This window comes from Ceratotherium simum, chromosome 1 (assembly GCF_057802395.1).
Source record: "Ceratotherium simum simum isolate JZ-2026a chromosome 1, ASM5780239v1, whole genome shotgun sequence".
In the NCBI taxonomy this organism is placed as follows: domain Eukaryota; kingdom Metazoa; phylum Chordata; class Mammalia; order Perissodactyla; family Rhinocerotidae; genus Ceratotherium; species Ceratotherium simum.
This window is the reverse complement of record NC_141900.1, coordinates 19,489,897-19,514,897: the sequence shown is the minus strand read 5'-3', so window position 1 is coordinate 19,514,897 and position 25,001 is coordinate 19,489,897. Positions and strand designations below refer to the sequence as shown.

At 38.4% G+C, this 25,001-nt stretch overlaps 1 protein-coding gene across 1 annotated transcript; it reads right to left on the bottom strand.

Moving 5' to 3' along the window:
• Window positions 1-700: 700 nt before the first annotated feature.
• Window positions 701-24,422, bottom strand: SYPL1 (synaptophysin like 1). Its single transcript, XM_087439020.1, has 5 exons — window positions 24,262-24,422; window positions 9,528-9,655; window positions 8,000-8,207; window positions 3,763-3,948; window positions 701-2,149 (listed from the first exon to the last, which is right to left on the bottom strand). The coding sequence occupies exons 1-5, from the start codon at window positions 24,328-24,330 to the stop codon at window positions 2,015-2,017; spliced, it is 726 nt and encodes a 241-aa protein (XP_087295146.1). The 5' UTR covers window positions 24,331-24,422; the 3' UTR covers window positions 701-2,014.
• Window positions 24,423-25,001: the final 579 nt, after the last annotated feature.

Below are 25,001 nucleotides of genomic sequence, written 5' to 3'. Positions count from 1 at the left end.
TAACATCTGAGCCTGTCTTCCTCCATTTTGTATGTGGGACGCCCCCACAGCATGGCTTGATGAATGATGAGTAGGTCTGCACCCGGGATCCGAACCTGCGAGCCCTGGGTCGCTGAAGCAGAGTGCGTGAACTTAACCACTATGCCACTGGGCTGGCCCCCAGAGCACACTCTCTTAATCAAGAGTCTCTATTGCCTAATTGGACAGTCAACTAGAAAAGGTTTATCAGAAAGATGTAACCAGAAAGTTGCAAATAAGCATTTTTTTAAATGATTGAAAGAAAAGAGGATAGAACCAGGGTCACCAAAGCATGTTTTGTCTCTTTTATTCCTTGCCAAAAAGGAAAAAAACTATTATGATATTCTATTTCCTGCTCTGGAAATCAATTCCATTTTGCATTGCTCATGCCTGTAAGATGAAGGTTTCTTTTGTTTTTGGTGAGGAAGATTGGCTCTGGGCTAACATCTGTTGCCTATCTTCCTCTTTTTCCTTGAGGAAGAGTAGCCCTGAGCTAACATCTGTGCCCACCTTCCTCTATTTTGTACGTGGGACGCCGCCACAGCATGGCTTGATGAGTAGTATAGGTCCACACCCGGGATCTGAACTTGTGAACCTGGGCCACTGAAGCAGAGCTCACCAAACTTAACCACTGTGCCACCGGGCCAGCCTGAAGGTTTCTTTAATATAACAATCAGTACACTTTTTCTTTTAACTTCTTTATTAACTTGGTTGCATAAAAGATATACATTCTCATATTGACAATTCTCGTCATGAACAAAAGCAACAAAAATAAGGCAACAGCAAGATGCCCTTCACATATAAACAATCATGTGGTAAGAACAGGAAATCTGGCCCTGTACAACAAAAAGACAAGGAAGCAAAATGTGAAGAAGCCCTGTATTCAGAACATAACCAAATGTGTGTGCAAAGACAGTGCACCCATAATACAGCTCACTCAGGTTCCTGTTTATGATGCATAATTCCTTAATCACCCATGTGTGAAATAAGAATGGACATTAAGAAACATGAAATCCGAATCACATTTATTTCTGCAATATCAATGCTAAACTCAAAATAGCAACTTCATTGAATCTTACTGTTAAATGTTTCAAAAGTAAAAGGCAATCTTAATTTTTGGTAACCCTATGAATAGGGCCTGCAAAAAAAGGTGGATTATTTTACTCCACTTGAAAGGAGACTAGCTCTCAGCCTACATTTAAGTAGCATGAGCAACAAAGGACAGCAAACATCACTAAGAGTAATGCCCATAGATATCAAAATACCTAGTTGAACTATGTTCTTTCTACTTACACAGCAAGTCTATTAAACAACCAGCATAATGGAAGCTTACACCTCATGCAACAGAATTACTCAATTAAAACTCTACATCTATTAGAAATTTCCAAACCCCACTCCCAAAACAATTTTAGTACACCTATTAAGTACTGTAGGTCATTTAGAAAAACAAATAAAACACACTCCCAGTCTTTGCAATTAAAAATTTTTCATAACATATAAACAATGTTCAGATATAAATTCTGAACTAAATATGTTTTTTCTAAATACGATTTATGTAATCAAGGCTTTCTTAAACAAAGACAGGTCTTAGGTATGTGATCTGTACAAACTTACAGTAGTGTATATTCTAAATAGAGATTTTCTTCTTATTATGATATGACAATAGAACTCTTTTCTGAGTGAAGATATATGTTAAGGCTTAAGGTGTAAACACTTTGAAAGGCAAACAACTTAGTGAAGAAATTACTGTTCATTTAAAAATGTGTATTATCTCATAATAGGCCCCCTGAATTTTCAAATTTACATGTGAGAATACATTTACATCTTAAATTTTTAGGAAAGGCACAGGCTTTATGTAAAAAAGCAGCAAAATTTTAAACCCACCAATTTATTGAAAAAGCCATTACTTTTATTAGAAACCAATAATGCTTCTCAAGATGTTGGCAATAAGTCATAGTATGGACGTGTATTTCATACAGTGTACTTCTCTCTTTCATTACATTCCAGAAGGAGGTGGACTGCCTCCTTGGCCATGGGAAGCAGAAGTAGTCGATGGACTGTGTAAGCTGGTCTCCTTGTACACAAACCATGCATTTCCTGCCCAAAGTATCATATTCAGAAAGCCGAAGATCTAAGAAATAGAAAATAAACATTAAAATCTAATATCTACTTAAAACTTCATACCCATCTTAGTTTTCCTTTAAACATTTAACATGTGCAGGCAGTATACCATTACTTCATTTAAAGTTAAAACTACATAAAGAGTGGAATAAAAAAGGAAGCGTTTCCATTTCAATGCCAAATTTGGATACACAATGACTTATTCTCAATGAAATAAAGCTAAATCTCTAAATCTGTAACATATAATAACATCACGACTAAAAGAAATCTTATTTTTGCATGCTCATTATTACTGGAAAGATGGGATTAAATTTGAGAAAAGTACCTAAAACCCTCCTTTTATTACTCTGTATGTAGACTTCAGTGCTTCCGGGTAAAGAGGAAGAACAGGAACCCATGTTTCCTTCTTTGAGGGGCTCTCACTTTTCTCCCATCTGAATGGTTATAAATTGCCTTTGTGTATCTTTCCCTATTTCCTACTTTATCCCCCACTACCATCTCCCCGACCCCAACAGCTACAGTCAGAACAGAAAGGCGTCACAGAACAACTTGACTTCACATCCTATATGGCCAAGCTAATAGAAATGAGTCTTCCCAGGTATAAATCTGACAAGATGAAAGTCTCAGAGATGAACAAACTGAAGCTACCCTATTTTCATGGTTTTTTACGAATACAGTAACAGTGACTTATGAAGAGTGGGGTAAGAGGCTTGAGAGTACCATCATATTACTGAAGGCCAATGCTTTATATCTTTTTGTGTATTTGCACACAAAGACAACATTTCTGAAATCGTCCATCTCAGATCAGTGTCAATATAAATGCAAAAAAACTTTTAAATTACAAAGTTATAAAACAAAAATTTGGCCAAATTGCTTTATAGGGCACAGCTGACTTCATGCATGGGAAAAATATTTTCTTGAAAAGACACGAGACCTCACTAAACACAATATACCCAGTATATTAATGATATATTTAATAATACATTTATCTGTATTTTGGGAAAACAGAAAACTAAATCACATATAAATTTATATAGACCAAATTTTTTAGATTATTTAAGAAACCATAAGATTATTTATGAATCATAGATTCAGAGAAAGTCAGATTAGAGAATGGGCTCTAAAGTTAGATTTGTTTCAAACCTTGGTTTTCCACCTTGTAGCTGTGTGACACGTTGGGCAAATTAACATACTAGCTACATTTTTTCCTAGTTGTAAGATGAAGATAATACCACCTCCTACATTCCTCTTAGGATTGTTGAATAACTTAAACAGGATATGAGTGTATTGCCCTTAGCACAATGCCTGGCACATAGTCTAAATAAGTGTAGTGACTACTATTAGCACCTTTCAGGTAAAAGTCTTGCCTAGTCAATTTTAATGAAAAGATAGACTCAATCATGATCTTGTTAAAATCTGTTTACAAGTAATAATTTTCTTAAACTTTTCTTCATTGTTATAAAGGCAAAGACTATATGGTAAAACTAGGATTCTGATACCTTAGTAAAAATAAAAACCAATTTATTCATCATGAGATTTACTAAAAGCTATTGTTTTCTTAAATTACTGGTAAGGTTTTTCTAATAAGTAAAATAAAATATTTTATAAATACTGCATACATACCACAGACACATTTAGGGATCCCATACTAGTCACAGAGCCAAAATAACACAACACTATTTGATTACAAGATCCAAGTTCCTGGATAATATTGTGACCGGTAGCTATTTTAATATCTGTAAGAGCTTTAGCCCAGGCCGAAGTGCTCACCAACCACAAAAAAGTGGCGATAAGAGTAACAACAAAGTCCTAAAACAAAAACAAGTATGAGTGAATAATGAACAGTCAATTTAAAAATATTAAATTTCAAATCCACAATGAAAAAATTGAGATCACATTGAACCCTATGGCACTGAGAAATGGCCTTCATGATATACTTTATAAAAAAAGGCCATAGCCAACATAGTAAACATAGCTGTTTATTATTACTAGCCCAGTGCCTGAGCCACAACAGTAAACAAGACTCAATCATCTTAGGAGTCTAAGATTTTTACACTAGAAATCAAAATTTTACATAGCCCTCACCACAATCTTACCTAAGCCACTGGCTCCCCCAGGATCATACCTTAGACCCTGTTATCACCAAAAACTGTATCCCTCCATAATCTCTGTTTTAATCATCCCACTCCCCCATATCACCTCTTTTTCTAGCTCATTCTCTCTGGTACCCCAACCCCAAAAATCCTTTGACCCCACAAGACCTACAATCTGATCTTACCAGTTTTTTACTGTTTCTCTCCTTAACTAATTTATATTCTAAGGTCTTTCACTGTAATCCCTTGCATATACTCTCAACTCCCTTACCCTTCTCCTGCTTTCTCACACTGTTGTGGAAAAACTGTAACTTTACTTAAATCTAATTCTCCATGATATGGATAATGAAATGATGAAAAGCACACATCCAGGATGACTTGTCTCTTTAAATTCATAATGATGAAATTTTAAGAATGCTTATTATATTAAGAAAAGGACAAAAAAAATCTCTCTCAAGACACCACTAGTAATTTTCTATTAAATTCTTTGCCGCTTATTACATTTCCAAGAACAGGACTGAAGTTTTTTTTTTTTTTTTTCCTGAGGAAGATTCACTCTGACATCTGTACCAATCTGCCTCTATTTTGTATGTATGTAACAGCATGGCCATTAAGGAGTGATGTTTGTGCCCGGGAACCAAACTCAGGCCGCCAAAGCAGAGTGTGCCGAACTTAACCACTAGGCCATGGGGCTGGCCCCTAGGACTGACATTTTTAATATTCTGATAGTTTTTTATTGAACTAATAAGATGAAGAAAGGAAAAAAAACATTTGTCCTCCCTACTTAATCTATTCCACTGGGAAACTAAAATTTTGTCAACTTGTATTGGTTGCAAAGATCTAAATAACACTTTTTAAAAATATGTATTTGTATAATATAAAGTATAAGTTCTACCTTGTTTGGTCTTCCTTTAAATTAATGACCAAAGTGGGAATAACGTAAAATCTGTATCTTTTAACGTTACGTATTCTGAGCATTTGGGTACACCCAAAGCTATGAGTTCTTACACATCTGCAGCAAAAATCTCTCCAAGCTCAGAAATGGGTTTTGGAGCTCATCACAGAAGTATTTTGTTTCTTAAATAAATTTGATTAGCTTTTAATTATTTTTGCCAACCAGCTTTTAGTCATTTATTTAGGATAAACAGCAGTGACCATTTATGAGACACAGAAACTATGCGATAAATACATCTTGACGACCTTGGTCAAGACGGCATTGAATAAATGCCTTGTGATTAGAGAACCAAAAACAGTAACTAATTTTACAAACACGGAGTTATTTGCACTTTGCATTTGAGCTCTCTACTGCTACTGGTCCTCTTAAAAAAATGTAGATCAAAGAGAAAAGGATAGAAACATTATAGCCTAAATTTTTTGCAGTGTGGGAATACTCTCTTTTTGCTGCTGTACTGTTATACTTTTTGCTGCAGTTGCTGCAGATAGACATTTTCTAAACACTTGCTAGAAATACAGTGCCTTCTGCAGAACTGATAAATAGTATGAGGTTATCATATGTTAAACAAGTTCTCTCTGGGCTAAGTTCATAGCTTTGACCAATATATCTCAAATTCTCTTAATTTTCAGGTTTCTTCCTTCCAAATTCCTTATTAAAAAACACACTCTGTTCTCATTATGCTCTTTAAATCTACTCTGCTGATGGCTTAAGGCATGACATTCTTATATTTCAAAATATATGAATTTCTGAAATAATGCACAAGTAACCTCAGGGTGAGGGGAGGTGGCGGAAACATGGGCTCTTCTGAAACTAGTCTTTGTCCTACTCAGGACTCTGGTTGAGCTGCAATCTATGTCAACAGGTGCCACCTGGAGTTCTGCAACGCACAACCTGCAGCTGCCTGTGGCAGCCCTGGTCCTACCAGTAAGTTAGAGTACGATTCACAACAGATCTTCAGGATTTGGGATACCCTATCTTTGGCTGGCTTTGTTTTATGATATTCCTGATTCTCCACATGACCTAGAACCCTTAAACTCCTGCTACTTAACACAAAGAAGTGCTATACTTACTTAAAAAGGGAACAGACAAGAAACATCTATTAGACAATCAACAAAACATGACTTAAGGAACCAATTCTGGATTCTCCCTCTATATGACCACTAATTGATCACTCTGAGGTGGAAAATTACTTTTAACTTGCTGAATGATGCAACTAGATCAGTTTTACTAGATGGAAAAACCCTCTACAAAGATAGATTTGAATGTTGCTTTTAAAAACGTGGTATTTTTAAAGCTTACCAAACAAAATTATGAGAAATAAAAGGCTCATTTCTCGATTTAATTTAAAAATGTATTGGCATAATGACAAAACAGCAAGAAATGTTTTCATTTAGAATTTAAATTATAAAGAATTTTAACAAAATATAATTATTGATATGATCATACTTCTTTTTAAAATAAGTCTTGAAAGTGTGCAAAAGTTGTAGATTCCTAATATGTAATTTCTGTCGAGTAAGCATCGCAAATTAAATACTTGATGTCTATCTTTTTGAAAAGCACCTAATAACCAAGAAGTATTTTATGAAAACGACTGGTTTAAGAATTTCTTCTCAGATATAAGAAATGGAATAAATATGAGTGATAAAAGACTGTTTTATTCCTTACTTACCATTTGCATTCTTATGATCCATGCAGCAAAAATTAAAAAATAAATAAATAAATAAAACCTGTTACCTTATTTAATAATTTCTTCATACCCAAATAGCCTTCTTTGAAGTAACTTCACAAATAATTAGCAGATGTCAGTGTTTTCTCATAAATATAAATGACCAGTAGCACAAAAACACCTCTGTTCTTCCTTCAAGTCAATAACACTAATACTGACTTTGTAGTTATTCTTTTGTAGTGGTGGTCCAGCTTAAAAACATGGCTTATCTCTGGATTTGCCACCAAGAATCCAGGGCAGATTCTACTAACTAAATCTCAGAGATTATTTTTATTTCTAGCTCAGCAGACTCTGAAGCCAAGAAAGGTGTTAAGACTTCAAATCCAGATCTTTTGTTGCCACCTCAAAGACTCAAAATTAGCTCATGAATGCCACTAATGCTGAATATAAGAATTACCTGGGTCAAATATTAAAGAGTTTAGGAATATAGCCCAGGAGTCAGCAAACTTTTCCTGAAAAGGGTCAGACAGTATATACTTTGGATCTCTGTCACAACTACTTAACTTTGCCACTGCAGCATGAAAGCAGTCACAGACAATATGTAAATGATAGTGTTCCAAAAAAACTTTATTTAAAAAAAAACAACAGTGAGTCAGATTTAGCTTGTGGGCCATAGTTTGCTAGTTCCTGATATAGACTATTAAGCTCAATAAGACACTAGAGAAGCATAAAGAGGGTCTCTGAAAAAAGAGAAAAAAGGTAAGAAGTAGGAACACAGTTATGAGACTACTAGTATGGCAGCAATTCTTCAAACCAAAGGCATTCATTTCTCTGCTACTTGCAACCTAATATGCTCTATCACATATTTGAGCTCTTTCCAGGTTAAAATACAGTTAGAAACAAATCAACCAACCTCTGGACTCCCTGGAGTACAGAGCAAGTGCTGTAAACAGGCTAAAAGAACTGGTTAAACATGACAACAACAGAAAGCTCAACCTCGGGGCAAACACAGGACAAAAATATGTTGAACTGGTTTATGCCAAGAATTTTTATTTCCAGTGTAAGAAAATCTGCATTTAACTTCAAATATAATGTACACATATTCTATACAAATTATTTTGGTATAAAAAGAAAGTGATTACTTACAGCCATGGGAAGTTTCCGACTATCCCGATACAAGTTTGTATAACCTAGATAGAGCAGAAGAGTGGCCATGCAGTACAGGAAGACAAAGACTGCAAACGTAACATAAAATTGCGCAGAAGAAGAGTAATCTCCGATAAGGACATGACGTTTCCATTCTACCTCACACACATTTACACCTGAAGGTGCCTGAAATGATGCTTGATTCAACCTATTAAAAAAAGGTTCAAATAAATGTATGAATTACTTAGACTCTTCCAACAGAGAGAGAAATACATATGCAGAATATTGAAGTGACATTTCAAAAAATACTCCCCAAACATATTAAAAACATTTTCCTTTGAGGAAAAAAAGAGAAAATTCAAATATTTAAGTCAATTAAAATTTTTGTAAGAAATGTACATAAAGAGTATAAATTATACCTGGTAACTGGTCTATGATAGACTGAATATAGACTGAATTAAACACTTTTACATCCAGATACTATCTTCCTGCAATAACAACTTAGCAGATTAAGAGGTCTGATATGAAATAGTTTACAATTTGAGACATGATATTCCCTATTAGGAAGCAGAGTCTGTGTGACTAGCACCAGGAGAGCCAATAATAATGATTCACATTTTAACCCTGGATTAATTAGCTGCTAACTTCACATCATCTTTAATCTTCCCCATCCATAAACGGCAAAAGCACCTATCAATAAAGATGCTGTAACAGTACCTTGTACAGAAACTTTATAAGAGAAGGGTTGGGAGATGTTAAGGCAATGACTACCAAACACTTGCTATCTGACGTATCTTCAATGCAAGATTTTATTTAATCACCAAAACAACCTGAAAATGTAACATTTCCAATTTATTGGACAGAAACATTGAGTCCTAGAGAGCTCAAGTAAGCAGTAAGTGGAAGAAGACTCACATCCAGGCTTAAACACAGGACACGGAGATTCAATAAACTTTTCAATGAATACTGAAGTTCAAACAGAAGAATTCACAAACAAAACATTCATTTTAGTTTCAGAGTAAGAAAATAAGGTTTTACACTAATGAAAGAAACATAGGAACTCTTCACTTTATGTAAATACATATCTTTAAACTATATAAAGAACACTATTATTTAGTAATTGCAAATACATGAGAAATTTTGATTTTTCCTAAGTTGTGTTTGCTTCCACATCCTGGCTTCTCACACTAAGCAATCTTAGTGTGGAGCAATCTCTGTTTTGTTTTGTTCTTAAATTTCCAATCAACTGTGGGATGACAGAACAAAAATGTCACGGTAATGTCATATAAAAGTTTCTAAATGCTTACTTTCATTTTTCTCTGCTTATTTCATCACAGACCAGGAAAACAGTTTGCAGACAGGCACTGGTCTACATACCACAGTTTGAGTAGCACTGTTCACTGGTGACCAATGAGCATGCAACTTATAATTTCCTACTCCCCAAGATCAATAAATTGCTGGAAATCTTAATCAGTCAATATGAAAGTAAAAAGAGTTGTTAAACCATAAAAACAAACAAGTAACTCACCTGAATGGATAACCAAAAGTGGCTGTAATCGTTTTATTGTCATGAACTCCTTTAGAAGGACAAGACACTTGAATTTCTGTTCTGCCCTTAAAACCTCCACAGGTGGCAAAAGCAAAGATAGAAGCAATCTATGCAAAGTGAGAACAAACAAAAAAAAAGAAAGAAAAAGGAAGAAGCATTACTGTACCCAAAACATGGGTCATTAAAACCTTAAATATATTGATTATTAAAAACTGGCTCATTAACATTCTAGAAATCCTTAATTACAAATTAAACATAAATGGTGAAAAATATTTAAAAATTTATTTGTGACTCTCAACAAATGTGGTTTTATTTTCCCAAGTACAATACTGAAATTAGTTTACCAGCCAATATAACAATTCATTTGCTCGTAGTCCAGTGTACCCACTAAATATTAGTATGAAATTCAGAGGAAGTTTTATTTATTAGTATCAAAATCAAAAGGGGTAAATTGGAGGTATTTTTATTTGGAACCCAAGGGTAAGTGTAAAGCCAAGAGACTGTAAGCAAAGAGGAGATGCTATTTCATGAGCTTGTAAGGCCTCACTTGTGGGTATCTTCAGGTCTCAAAAAAGTAGTTGGAAATTTGTTTTCCTAATCATGCATATACTTAAAAAAAAAAGAATGAAGCTCTCTCAAGTGCTAACCACAACAGGAAGAAACTAGAAGCATCCTAAATGTTGAAAGGGAATCAAATCAAATCAACTCACACAATGGAACATTATGCAGTCATTAAAATGCTGGGGAATATCTAATGATATAGAAAAATGTCCATTACATATCAAGTTTGTTTAAACAATGCACTGTGCATAAGTCTACATCTATGCATATGCACACAACAAAAACGAGACCGGTTATGCATCAAAATTTTAACAGTAGTCACCTCTGAACAGAAGATAAAAGATAATTCCTTTTTCTATTTGTATCTTCTAAATTTTCTACAAAATAAAACAAACAAAAAACCCAGATATGGTGTAGTGACCAGGCGCTCAATCCTTCAGCAAACGCTAATGGCTCTATTTAGAAAATATATTTGCAATCTGATGACTTCTTACCACCACCACCACATCCTGATCTAAACCACCACTACCTCTTGCCTGAATGCTATGCTAACAGCCTTCTAAATTGATGCCCCTGCTTCTGTCTGTGCCCCTACTTCAGTCTAATGTCAACAGATCAGTGAGGGTGATCTTTTAAAAATATGAGGCAGAAAACTTTATTCTCTGCTCAAAACTCTCCAATGGCTTCTGAGTTCTCTCGGAATAAAAACCAAAGTTCATATAATGGTCTACAAGATCCTTTCCTCCCTTAATATTTCTGATCTCACCTTGCTACTTTTTCCCTTGCCAAATCTCTTTACACAAAACGGTCTCCTTGCTATTCCTTAAAGACATAAGATAAACTCCTCCTTCAGAGCCTTTGCCCTGGATATTCCCTCGGCCTAGAATACATGGTTCATTTCCTACTTCACAGCTCCCTGTTCCAATATGACCTTATCAGAGAGGCCTTTCCCTAACCACACTACATTAAATAACAATGCTCCCACCCCACACTATCTATTCCCTTTATTTATGCTGCTCTATTTTTCCTCCATTGTAATAACCACTGCCTGAAAGTACTTAATTATTTGTTTGTCTTTGAATGTAAACTCAAAGAGGGCAGGGACTTTGTTTTGCTCAAGGTCACACACATCCAGCAAATAGATAAAATTTAGTGCAGCTCTGATATCAAAGCCTATACTGTTGAACACTGAAATAATGCCTCCCACGGATTAATCTAGGGCCTTGAATCAGGCCATAATCAGGATCATAACTACCAAGGAATTTTTTTTTTCCATGAAGAAGAGATATATGAAAAGGAATCTGATTACAGATATGAAAAGTCTGAGGTAATGTACAGCACATAGTTTAGAGTCTTCAGGTAAGAGTCAATAGGTGAAGACAGACGAATGGATACTCTCTCAGCATCAATGTGCATGAATACACAGGGTGAAAACAGAAGGGCAGGAAATGAGTCTTGGGCATATACCCACATTTAGGATTAGAAAAATGAAAGAGGATACACAAATTGAACCAATGGAACAGAATAAAGAGGCCAGAAATAGACCTGTGTGTATAGACAAACTTTATCTAACAGCTGGCACTGTTACCAAGGAAAGGAGTGTGGTGCTTTTAAAAATATGTCTACAGGGGCCGGCCTGGTGTAGTGGTTAAGTCCACGTGCTCTGCTTTGGCGGCCCGGGGTTCGAGGGTTTGGATCCTGGGCATGGACCTACATACAGCTCATTAAGCCATGCTATGGTGGCATCCTACATAAAAAAATAGAGGAAGACTGGCACAGATATTAGCTTTGTTCAAGCACAAAGAGGAAGACTGGCAACAGATGCTGGCTCAGGGCCAATCTTCCTCACCCCCCCAAAAAAAAAAAAAGTCCACAAACTCTTTGATCCTCCTCCCCTGAAAAGGTGGAGATTAATTTTCCTCCCCTTAAGTGCAGACTGGACATAGTAACTTGCTTCTAGTGAATAGAATATGGTACAAAGAATGGGATGTCCTTTCTGAGATTAGGTAATAAAGAGACCAGAACTTCTGTCTTCCTTTCTCAGTCTCTTGAATCACCGACCCCGGGGGGAAGCCAGCTACCATGTTGGGAGGATACTCAGGCAACTTACAGAGACTCCTGTGGTGAGCAACCAAGGATTACCAACAACCATGTGAGTGGCCTTGGAAGTGTATCATCTGAGGCTTGCCGTCATCTGGGCCGTGTGAGTGAGCTGGAGGGCTTGAGAAGACTGCAACCCCAGCCAACAGCTTGACAGCAACCTCATGGAAGACCCTGAGCCAGAACCACTGAGCTACGCGACTCCCAGACTCCTGTCCCACAGAAGCTGAGTTAATAAATGCCTATTGTTTTAAGGGCTAAGCCTGGGGTAATTTGTTACGTAGCAATAGGTAATTAACACAAGGAATGACTGTTCAATAAATGGTCTGGATGAGCTAAAGACTTAACTGTAAAAAGTGAGTCTTTAAAAATTTTTAAAGACAATATAAAAGAAAATTTGTGACCACAGAGAAGGGAAGAATTTCTTAAGATTAAAGAAAAAAATGCTAACCGTAAAAGATTAAATTTATCTACAGAAAAATAATTTATTAAAATCAAAAAGCTTTTGAATGTAAAACAAGCTACAAACTAGGTGAAAGTATCTGCAAAAATGTCACAAAGGATTAGTATCTACTAGTACACAGATCTAAGAGAAACTCGATGTGTACTATAGAACATGCACAAGAATGTCCATAGCAACACTGTAATATCAAAAAGGAGGGGGGGAGGCCGGCTCGGTGGCATAGCGGTTAAGTGTGTGCCCTCTGCTGCGGTGGCCCAGGGTTCAGATCCTGGGCGAGTACCGAGGCACTGCTTCTCAAACCATGCTGTGGCGGCATCCCATATAAAGTAGAGGAAGATGAGCACAGATGTTAGCCCAAGGCCAGTCTTTCTCAGCAAAAAGAGGAGGACTGGCAACAGATGTTAGCTCAGGGCTAATCTTCCTCACAAGAAAGAAAAATGAGGAGGGCGAATCAACATGAAAATGAATAAAATATAGTAGTATATACTTACAATGGGAAGTTATACAGCAATAAAGATACACAAACTACAGCTACCGACGTCAACATGGATCAATCATAGAGACCTAATACTGATTGGCAAAAAAAAAAGCTGTCTAAGACTACACAGAGTATGATGCCATTCTTTCAAAAGCTTTGTTTACTTGTCTACATCACTGCTGCCGATATTTTTGTTCAGGCCCTCACCATTTTTCACTGGGACCAATCCAACAGACTCTTCCTCTCATTCCCATCACCATTCACCTTCTACGGTGTGGGGTCTAGAGCCGTAGTGTCCAGTAAGGTAGCCGCAGGCCACATGTGGCTACTGAGCACTTTAAAAATGGCTAGTCTTAGGCCGGCCCCGTGGCTTGGTGGTTAAGTGAGCGCGCTCCACTGCTGGCGACCCGGGTTCGGATCCCGGGCTCGCACCGACGCGCTGCTTCTCTGGCCATGCTGAGGCCGCGTCCCACATACAGCAACTAGAAGGATGTGCAGCTATGACACACAACTATCTACTGGGGCTTTGGGGGAAAAAATAAATAAATAAAATCTTTAAAAATGGCTAGTCTGAATTGAGATGGCTGTAAGTGTAAAATATACAATGGATTACAAAGATTTAGTATAAAAAAAGAATACAAAATAGCTCATCAATAATTGTTTATATTGATTACTTGTTGAAATAATATTACTTTGGAAATACTGGGTTAAGTAAAATATATTATTAAAATTAATTTCACCTGTTTCTTTTCACTTTTTTAGTGTGGCCAGTAGAACACTTAAAATTACTATGTGGCTTGCACTTGTAGCTTGCATTGTGTTTCTACTGGACAGAGCTACTTTAAAGTGATGCCACGCTGATGTGAAATAAAAATCTGGTCCTGTCACTCCTCTGTTTAAAGGAATTTCCTCAATGGCTTTCCAGACCTAAATTTAAGAAAAGAAAAAACGAAACAAAACAAACTCCAAACTTCTTAACTTGGCATAAGAGGCAGGGCTGAGACAGCCTCAACTTTATCTTTCCAGGTTTACGTATGCTATACTCCCTGCCAGGTCCGTATGACTCTGTCACACTGTACTCCTCACAGTTCCTCAAACACCAGGTATTTATGTCTTGGAGGTATATGTTTCTTCTGCCAGGAACTGCCCCACCCCCTACCCCTATTCACTAATAAGCTCATCCTTTTACCCAATTCCTTGGTAGAACTATTCTGTTTCCTGGGCTGCCATAGACTTGGGTTCATTAACTCTACTATAGGCACATTTCTTGTGTATCCTGCCTTATACAAAACCCCCAAGAACTAACAATAAAAACCAGTTTCCCACTTAACACAAAAATTAGTAAATAAAGGCATACTGTACTATAGCTTATCGCCTTTAAGACTATCACCTTTCCCTCTCCTGTGGCAGACTGTCATGCCTTTGCACTTGGTCTTATTCAGGATTTTCAGAGTCTACCTAGCAGAAGGCCTGGCACAGAGCAAATGCTCACTCAATAACTGCTTAATTAAAGGAAAAAAATCAATTCCCAATAATCTACAAATAAAATCATATTTTGAGTCTTATATAACCACCATTTCAAAGGTGTCTTTTTGTTATGAGGATAAATAAACATCATATTTGCAATTCTGGTCTTTACCTTATGGAAAAAAGGGACAAGAGATGCACTTTTTACGAAATGAAGTACAAAACAATCTGAGGTACAAAACAATCTAAGGGTAAACTATTCAACCATCTCACCTCTCTCTCTATTCTACTGCTATTTTGATCTAGATTAGAAGTTATACACTGGCAGCCCATGGGTGAAACTTGGTCTGCAGATATTTGTATGGTCTTCCCAGTATTCATAAAAATGTGAATTTGTTGTCAGTATTTTAATATCAGCATACTGCATATAAAAATTTGGATTTCCTGTTTTTCCTGAGAGGGTGTGGGGAAACTGAAGATATGGCAACATCATATTCCCATATTCCATCAGACCCATATTCCCATAAAGCAACAATCACGTGGAACTGAGTGACAGATGACACTTAAGGCAGGGCATGTGCTTTCCAGATTGCCGCCACGCTGGTCTCAACAACTAACCTTATGCGTGTTAGTTACCAGTAACCAATGAACTTATACTATTTTCTCCCAAACAGCTTGTTTCACTCATTTACCTTATGAGGGTGGTTCTTATGAGCACATCGGTTTGTACTCCTAGTCTAAAATGAGGAGTACTGGCATGCTGATTCCTATTTCCTTGCCGCTTGTGAAATTCATTTTCCCATCTCTCTCTATCCCATGAAGAATGACTAAAACCGCCGACATGAAATTCTATCTGTAGAGTAACTAGTAAGAATCCAGGGACAGGATGATAGCAAGCTTCTTCTTCTGGTCAAAAAGGCTGCATATTCATTATGACAGCCTCAAGTTACCAGAAAAACAGTTCTACTTATCTCTCTGCCCACTAGAGACATGGCAGACCCCTCTCTAATTCAGAGACCTATAACTTTGACATTAATACTATAATGGTTCTCTATACTACTACTCTCCAAAATAGACTAATCAATTAACTAGTATACGAGAAGAAAATGCTTGAACTTCTATTTATGTCTACTTTTAGACTTAAACAAGGAATTAAAGCTTTATTGAAATTAATATACCACTGAAATCCATGCTGGGCCTGTATGTCAGAGAGCCCCATGTCAGTATAGTTATGTTGGGTATCCTGAAGGTAAGGGGAGTCCCATAACATGGAAGGTCAGAAGGTCAGACAGCGATAACTTCACCTCTTCTTTCACTGTTAGTATTCATGTATTACAATGAACATGTGCCTGGCTAAGTGAATTTATGGAATAAATTATCTAGTTTTAACCAAACTAACCTTCACAAAATGGACTGGCGGTTTAAAAATGTCTTCACAGAAACTACGGATTAATAATACAAAAACTCATGTCCAAAAGAGAAAATAGAAGCACTAACACCCCATATGAGCTATATTTATCAGCCACATTGCAAGATAAAAACAGATTCTACTTAATCAGATCACAAGAAGGTGGCAAAAAAAAGAGAAATTATCAGACAAGTATCTGAAACAAGGATTTAAAGATATGAATGAAATTCACCCTGAGTGTATAATATGCCTTAAGATACTGACTTAGTAAAATACCTATAACTTAAATGCATATTAGGGCTCTGTGCATAAAATTTCATACCGATAGGGATTCATGATAAAAAAAAGTTTTGGCGGGGCCGGCCCTATGGCATAGCCGTTAAGTTCATGTGCCCTGCTTTGGCGGCTGGGGTTTGCCAGTTAGGATCCTGGGCATGGACCTACGCACTGCTCATCAAGCCATGCTGAGGTGGTGTCCCACATAGAGCAACTAGAAGGATGTACAACTATGACATACAACTATCTACTGGGGCTTTGCGGAGAAAAAAGGAAAAAAAGAGGAAGACTGGCAACAGATGTTAGCTCAGGGCCAACCTTCCCCTCCCTTAAAAAAAAAAAAAAAAAAAAAGTTTGGTGGACCCCTGGTATTTTCAAGGAGTTATTTACCCTACGGCCAGAGTCCCAGTCCTGGCTCTTAGGCCCAGACCCTGTTCAGCTCACTGAGGGTTCCACTGGGGAACATCGTACTCGTCTAATTTATGGGTGTCTTTTACATGTTTCTAGTTGCAGGGTCCTCACTGCTATTTGGTTTCATCATTAATCCGATGTCATCTACTTATATTTCTTTTCATCCGAGGTTTAGTTTAGGAAAATTATATAATTGATCTCTTCAGAAATAGATCTAAAAGGATATTGTGTATAAGTGTTTATATGCAAAACCAAGTATATGCTATTTTGCTAAAGCAAACAATCATTCAGTACTTCAAATGAACTATCACAGCATGTTTGCTTTTACAGTCCGTGCCGAGAGCCACGGTATTGATTTTTATGAGTCAAGGTCTGCAACATTTACTAAAGATATTCATTTTTTAAAATGTTTTGTTATTGATCCTGATATTTCAGTTTATTCCCACTGTGCACTGAGCAGTGAAGTCACTTACAAAGTGCTTCAGTTTTCACTCTTCTACCATCTCCCTCTGCTTGTAAAGTACAATCACAGAAAGTTCTAAATTAGCCTGCCTAGTAAGGTTCCACAAGCCTTAGGAATTTGGATCATGAGAAGTAAACCTGAGTTACTGCTGAAATAAACAGCTAGAAGATTTTTGCTAACTCTTAATTATATTATGTTGAAAACATCTTTATGTCAACCTTTATTCTTAAATAACTGTTAAGCTGAGGAATCTAAATATACTCACCTTAAAATCATTTCAGACTGTTCTATTACTTTTCTGTTTTTTGGAGTGAATTGATATCCTGATAGTTTATCTGGCTGGCTGTCTTGAAGTGAGTCTGTCACTTCATGGAAAACTGATAGTATTTGTTGCCACTGATATAATTTGAGCTTATAAGAGAAAATTAGTTTTCTTCCTGTGTTTTAGGATATCTGATGTAGACTCAACTTAAGAGTTTGTTTTCCCCCCTGTTCTATCACTGCCTAGTGGTTTTATAGTCATCTCCCTGTCTAATAGTTTTACGGTTGTTGGTACCTGGCCTTCCGAGTCTCCTAGCCCACCAACATCTTATGATGGGACCTCTAAACAACCAACATATGAGAATATTCAAGTTATCACAAATCCAGACCTTAAGCCGGCAGGCAGACTGATTCATGATGCAGGTCTTTGTTAGAAGACTCGCTCTCTCCTTCTACCTCATTAAGTCCTCAGCTCTATGTACGCCAGAAATCCAGACAATAGGTTGAAGCTTTTTTCCAGATTTATTTCCCAGATCAGGAAACATTCCTTCCCCCACCCATATTTTCTGTTTCATTTCTGGTCCCCAATGATGCTTATCTTGTATTAGAACAGCAATTCTCAATGTGTGGTCTGTGAACCCCTAAGAGCACTTAAGACTCTTTCAGGAAGTCTATGAGGTCAAAAATATGTTCATATTATTACTAAGATATTTTTTGCCTTTTATACTGGGTTGATATTTGCACTGGTTTGAGCAAAAGCTTTGGTGGATAAAACTGCTGGGCTTTAATAAGAATCGGCAATAGCACCAAACTGTTATTTCATTGTTATGCACTTGCAATTAAAAAAAAGTCAGTTTTACTTAAGAATGTCTTGGATGAAGCAGTAAAAATTATTATTTTTATTAAATCCTGACCCCTTGAGTCTTCTTAATATTCTGTGTGATGAAACAGGATTTGCAAATAAAGACTTTTACTGTATACCAAAATACAACAGTTGTTTCTAGGAAAAGTATTTAAACAATTGAGTTGTACACTGAACTAGTTGCTTTTTTCATGGAACACCATTTTTACTCGAAAGAATAAGTAATAGACAAAATACAGTTTTTCAGACTTGGATAATCTTCTCAAATAGGAATGAAGTGAGCCTCTCACTTTAAGGAAAACTGGCAGTATTTGTTGCCATTGATGTAACTCAAGCTTTCAAGTGATTTATTATTGTTATTTTTAAATAAATAAACATTTTTTATAATGTCTCAAAAAGTCTCAGCTTCAATTTCTAATATGGTAAATATCAATAGATATAACCCACATAAACAAAAGCTCTTTGAGGTCCTCAATATTTAAAAGCATAAAGGGGTTCTGAGACCAAAGTGTTTGAGAACCACTGTATTAGAGCACTGCTCTGTTATCTCAATTTTCTCTTTTATATTTTACCAGAGATTGCTATTTCTGTGTGGGGAGACTGCGTATGTGTGTATATATTTTTGTGCATTCTGAAAGCACAGATAACATATATGTGTTGTCTATGAAAATTATCTCTGATCTACCCTGTGAGAGTGCTGATGGTAGATTCTGAGAGGAGTCCAGGTAGAGTAAACAGAGAGCACAGGCACGGGGTGAGTCAATAAGTCTCCTAACAGGCTTTAAGTGTACATAGAGTCCTGGTAGGCACAAAGTGGTATTTGAAATCCTTTTCCCCTTTCCATAATAAGGGGAAAAAGTGAACACAAATGACAGAGTTAGGAGAAAAGTAAGTTTCCTAAAAAGTAGTCTGTTACAGACTGACAGTCTAAAAATTAAGCAAATGGATGAAACAAACAGCAGTCTATACAAACCCCATCCCCCACACTCTGCAATACAAATAATCTGTATTTTCTGGGGTGCCCCTCTGTGCTATATTGTAAACCATAAAACTAGGATAAAACATGGTCCCTGTTTGCAAAAATCTTATAATCTACTTAGGATGACTAAACTTTAGATATTTTATATAAACTTTTATGTATTTCTGAAAGTTTGTTGTTTAAAAAATTGATATATGTAATCAATATGTAAAAAAATTATTTCAGATACCTTAAGTTTCTGTTTTTTAAGCTTGAAATTTTGGGTAATATTTTCATTAACTTATTAAAAGACCAACGGGAAACATAAAGGTAAGCTATCAAATGACTAAGAACAGATGGTTAGAGTCCTGGATGTAGTAATCATAATCATGGGATAGTGGGTAAATTACTTAATTCCTCTAAGCCTCAGTAATATGGAGACAACAGTAACACGTAACATGGAGATAACAACTCTGATAGGTTGTCAGAGGATTAAATAAGAAAATACAGGGCCGGCCCCGTGGCTTGGTGGTTGGGTGCGCGCGCTCCGATGCTGGCGGCCCGGGTTCGGATCCCGGGCGCGCACCGAGGCACCGCTTCTCCGTTCATCCTGGGGCCGAGTCCCACATACAGCAACTAGAAGGATGTGCAGCTACGACATACGGCTGTCCGCTGGGGCTTTGGGGGGAAAAAATAAAATAAATAAAATCTTTAAAAAAAAAAAAAAAAAAGAAAATACAGGGAAAGCCCTAGCACATATACTGTACTCGATAAATATTTCCTGTTAATACTGAGAATAAACTTGACCAGCACAGACAAAAATATTCAGAGATGGTTAGTAACTCTAAAATTCAACTTAAATTAGTCTGTAATTCCTTATACACTCCCCAAACAGTATCTCTTCCACAATTATGTGTGTGTGGAATTAGGAAAGCATATTACTTAGATTCATTAAAGGCTAAACATTCGTTCAGTGTCCACCGTACCCAAGAAAGCTGCAAGAAAGTCCAAAACACAGTGTTCAATATTAAAAGGAGATAAAATCATTTTAATGAAAAACTTCGATCTAAATAGCAGGGATAATTGACTATAAAGTAGGAACCAAATTAAAATTTACCAGAGAAATATTAATACTTAAAAAAGCTGCTTTGATAAAATTAACCCTTGACTTTTATTTCCGTTCCACTCCTACACATGGGGCATCTATTCTTATCTAAATTTTACATTGTCACCTTGACAGGCTGCTAAAGGCAGGAAAACATGCAGACAGAGGAAAAGCACAAAATGTATCATTTCTAAAGTTTGAAATATGTAATAGAGAACTTGGTGATCTTGAAGGACCAGGAGGTATGTATGTCAGCCATACAGGGCTCAATTCTATCCACTGTCTGGGTCTAGTCTTCCTAGAAACACAGCATCTCAGAAGAACCTACCAAGAACTGTTCAAGTACATTGTCATCATTTACACAGTTACATATTAACTCAATCATTCCAACAGCCCTGTGAATTATTGCTATTCCCATATAAGTGCAACAAAAAGTGAACATTTACTGAGCACTAATTACACAAAGAGAACTAGGGCAATGTCACTGCCAGGCACTGTAACTAGGGGCCAGAAGAAGATATTAAAAAGAAACAACATGGTGACTGCAGTTTAGAAGCCAAGTGGAAATGCTTCTGCTTTGGTGATTGTATTTTGATTCTGTCAATAAATATTTACTGGGTATCTTGCCTTCATGTCTATACGGCCTTCAGGTTCGCAACCCTTTGAAAGTTACATATTATTAGGTTATATCTTAGTCTAACATCTCTGAGAACCTTGCTAGAGATAAGCTGATTTGGGGAATTATTCTTTCAGTTACATAGATGGTAAGCAACCTTTATCTAGATTTTAGATTTGTTTGTAAATTTATTTATTGACTATTTTTAGAGGTAACCCCCCACACCTCCATCGTCTTATGAACTTGAACAATTCATTTAAAACACTTAAAAATCCCTCATACATGCCTTTCTCCTAGAACTTTGTCTTATCATTTGTCCCCTCTCTGCCTGTTTTTAATCTCCAACAATTCACTATTCACAAGTCTCTTCTCTACCACCCACAAACACATTCAGTCTTTCTGCCTTTCAGATGGGTTACCACCAAATCTCTGCCATCTTCACAGTCAAATAGTGGTTTACTCTCACTGTCTTCACTTTCTTACCACCCATTCATTCAGCCTACTACCACCTGGTTTCTGATTTGACTGAAACTGCTCTTACTAAAGCCACCAATAGCCTCTGGATTACCAAAACCAAGGGATGCATTTTAGTCCTTATTTTACTTAACGTCTCTATTCCACCTGATATTGTTGAGTACTCTTTTCTTGAAATTCTAATAGTGATGCCAAGATGTTATTTCTCTCCATCTTCCTAACCATTCCTTCTCTCAATTGCTGCAGTTTTCTGCTCAATGTCCACCCATACTTGTCTTTTAAACTCTAGATCCATATATCTAACTGCCTGTAGGATACTACCACTTAAATGATCTAAAGAGACCACAAACTCAATACATCCAAAACCTTACAGACCTTCCACCAAAAAAACTGCTTCTTCTCCTTAGTGATCTATCTTGGTAGAGGTACTACTACCAACCAAGTCAGAAATATGGCAGTCATCTTAGAGTCCTCCCTCTTCTTCACCCTCCAAATATATTCTAATTTCTAAACCTTTCTCTATTCTCACTGCAATTAATTTTAGGCCCTCATAATTTCTCAAGCAACAGGTCTCCCTTCCTTCACTTATGCCCTTTCCAATTCATCCTTTACACTGCTGACAAAATGAAAATTTCTAAAAGGCAAATCTAATTATATTTGTCACTTGTTTAAATCTCTTGAATGAGTGAGTCCCCACCTCATATGGTAGGAATTCTGGGCTTAAATGGAAGCTATCCAATAAATAACCCAAAATTCTGTAGCCTGCACATATGCATTTTCCTACGGAAAGTGCCCAGATTATCAAAGGTTAACCCCAGACGGTTAAGAACCTTTGGTTCATAGGATCAACTCCAAACCACTCTGCAGGCCCTTTGAAACCTTTCAGAATCATCTCAAACCACACCCTCCCTCCTAGCACATCTTCCAGCCAACTCCAATTTACTTTTAAGTTCTCAAATAGGGCTATGCCATTTCAACTTTTCACACCACTGAACATTAAGATTTCCTTCGCCTGGAAAGCCACTCCCCACCCACTTCCCAAGTCAACAAGTACTCATCCTTCAAGTGTTCTTCCGTCTAGGAAATTCTCTCTAGCTCCTCCAAACAACTGATTTCTCTTTCCTTTCACCTACTACACTTTGCCTACACCTTTATTACAGTATTTTTCATATGGCATTTTCATGTCTGTCTTTCTTAATAGATCATGAGGAAAAGACCCTGTTTTATTCATGTTTGTATGCCAGTGCTTAGCACAGCACCAGTATATAATATATACTCAAATATCTGTTGAATATTCACTACACCATTAACAATGAAGAGTCTTTTCACAAAAGGTTCTCCTGTATAAGTTGCTCAAACTGAAAGTAGTATTTCCTTAAGAAACTTAAAAAGGATATTTTTCAAAATATATCAGACCTATGACCACTAATAAACTTACCACTAATGTTTTAAAATATTAAGGAAAAAAGTTGTCTGCTTTTTTAAGATTGACAAATAATATAAGCACAAACATAAACAACTGCCTCTTCATTTAAGTGAAAATTTAAAATTATAAATTTAGTTATAATCCTCAATGCAATTCAATCTACTAGGTGCAAGCCTTTTTCTTAACCTTTATATTGGATTAGCCTACTTAAATGTGATCTTCCTCCTACAATTTAAAATTTTTATATACTCAAATAATACTTTTCTTTATATTTAAATCTGGACCTAGGTTTACAGAACCCTAAGCACGTACATTTACGTGTCTTCAAAGCAGACATTTGTGTGACATCAGCACTTTTGCAGTTCTCAAAAAACACCAAGTAAAACTTTGGGGGAAAGGTAGGAAACTTTGGGTGTAGGTAGGAAATCAGATTGAGTTTCTGTGTTACTCTAAAAAACATCCTCGGTAGGTTATTTAAAACAGGAAATCAAAAGTTTTTACTCTTCACCACTGTTTCACTAAAATACAGCGTTCAAGCGTTAGGATGTAAATGTTGCTGGCTAAAAAAACAACTTGGCTGCACGCTGGACAGACGCCAGCTGCCTATTAATACGGGCCTGAAACTCAGCCCCGAAATATGTACGAGGCCACGAAGTCTGCAATCAGCAGAGCCTGGTGTATTCGCTAACTCCTCCAAAAGACTGATCACTGCCAAGGTCGGATTAATAAATCGCCTTTGATATTAATGATTGAGAGTGTTCCCAGGGCTGACTGCAGGATGTTGCTGGGAAATACCTAAAACAAACTTGGTGGCGATTCCTAGCACGTGTTTAAGTGGACAGGACCGACGAGCTGCGTTCTGTGAAAAGACCTTGCCCCTCACCGCCCCCCGCCCCGCCCCCGCCTCCCCGACCCACGGTTTATTTTTACCCAGTTCTAACTTGCAGCCAGTCTTAAAAGCTGACTAGGGACGGAGGGCTCGTCAAATCGCTTCGGCGGGGCAGCCCCGCCTTCGAGGGGGCGGCCGCGGTCAGCAGGCCAGAGACGCACGAGCGGCCGCGCCCCGGGCGCCGCTCGGGCCGCCGGTTTCGGTTAGACCGCAACAGGAAGTCCCTCTTCCCTCGCGGCGAGCGGCGGAGCCAACGAGAAAGGTGAAGCCCGTTCCCAGCCGGCGACCAGAGGTGAGCCGCGGCGAGGGCGGCTGCGCCCGGGCCAGGGGGCCGAGGGACCGCGACTCCACGCCGACCGCGGCGGCCCCGCCCGCGCGGCCCGGGCCGCGGCCTCCCGTCCCCTCCCCGCCCGGCCATCCGGTCCCGGCGGGCTGGGCCGCGCCCTCGCTCCCGGGGCCCCTCCCCGCCGAGGGCGGCGGCCGGGCCACACTCACCCACTCGAGGACCTTGATGAAGCCGAGCGGCTCCTTGAGCGGGTTGAGGTTGAGCTGGAAGGAGGACATCCTCTGAGGGAAGGAGGGAGAGAGTCAGGACGGCGGGCGGAGGAGGCGGGGAACCAACGCGAGCGAGCGGCCGGGCGGCGAGGACGGGCGGAGGGGCGGGCTCCGGGAGGCGGGAGGCGGGCGGGCGGGGCGGGCGGTTGGGCGGCTCGCCGAGGCGCAGGGGCGGAGACGGAGAGGGGCGGCCGCGGCGGCGGGGCGGGCAGGGGCTGGGAATGGGCGGCGCCTCCGCGGGTCGCACCTGGCCGAGCCGGCTGATCCGCTGGCGAACCAAGTAGATGTTGGACGCCATGCTGCGAGCGCCGCGCCCCCTGCCCAGAAGCCCGACCCCGGCGCTCGCCTCGTCCCGCGCATGCGCGCCCTCCCCGCGCCTGGGCCGCGAGCGCGGCTGCCCCACGCCGAGCCTTTGCTGTGGGCTGTCTGCTCCCGCCTTCCGGCACCACGACGCTCTTCCGCCGCTTTCCTTCACGGTTCCCCACTGTTAGTTGGATTTATAAAGTATTGACACAGATGAAGCCGCCTTTCAAGGCTGGTGTTAGGGGCCTTTTATTAAAATGGTGGCAAGTTATTGCAGAACCACGGACTTCGGGCGTCCATGCTGTAGGGTATCTCAGAAGCGTGATTCACCAAGCATTCTTACGGAAATTAAGTATACTGTCAAACTTATCATTGGA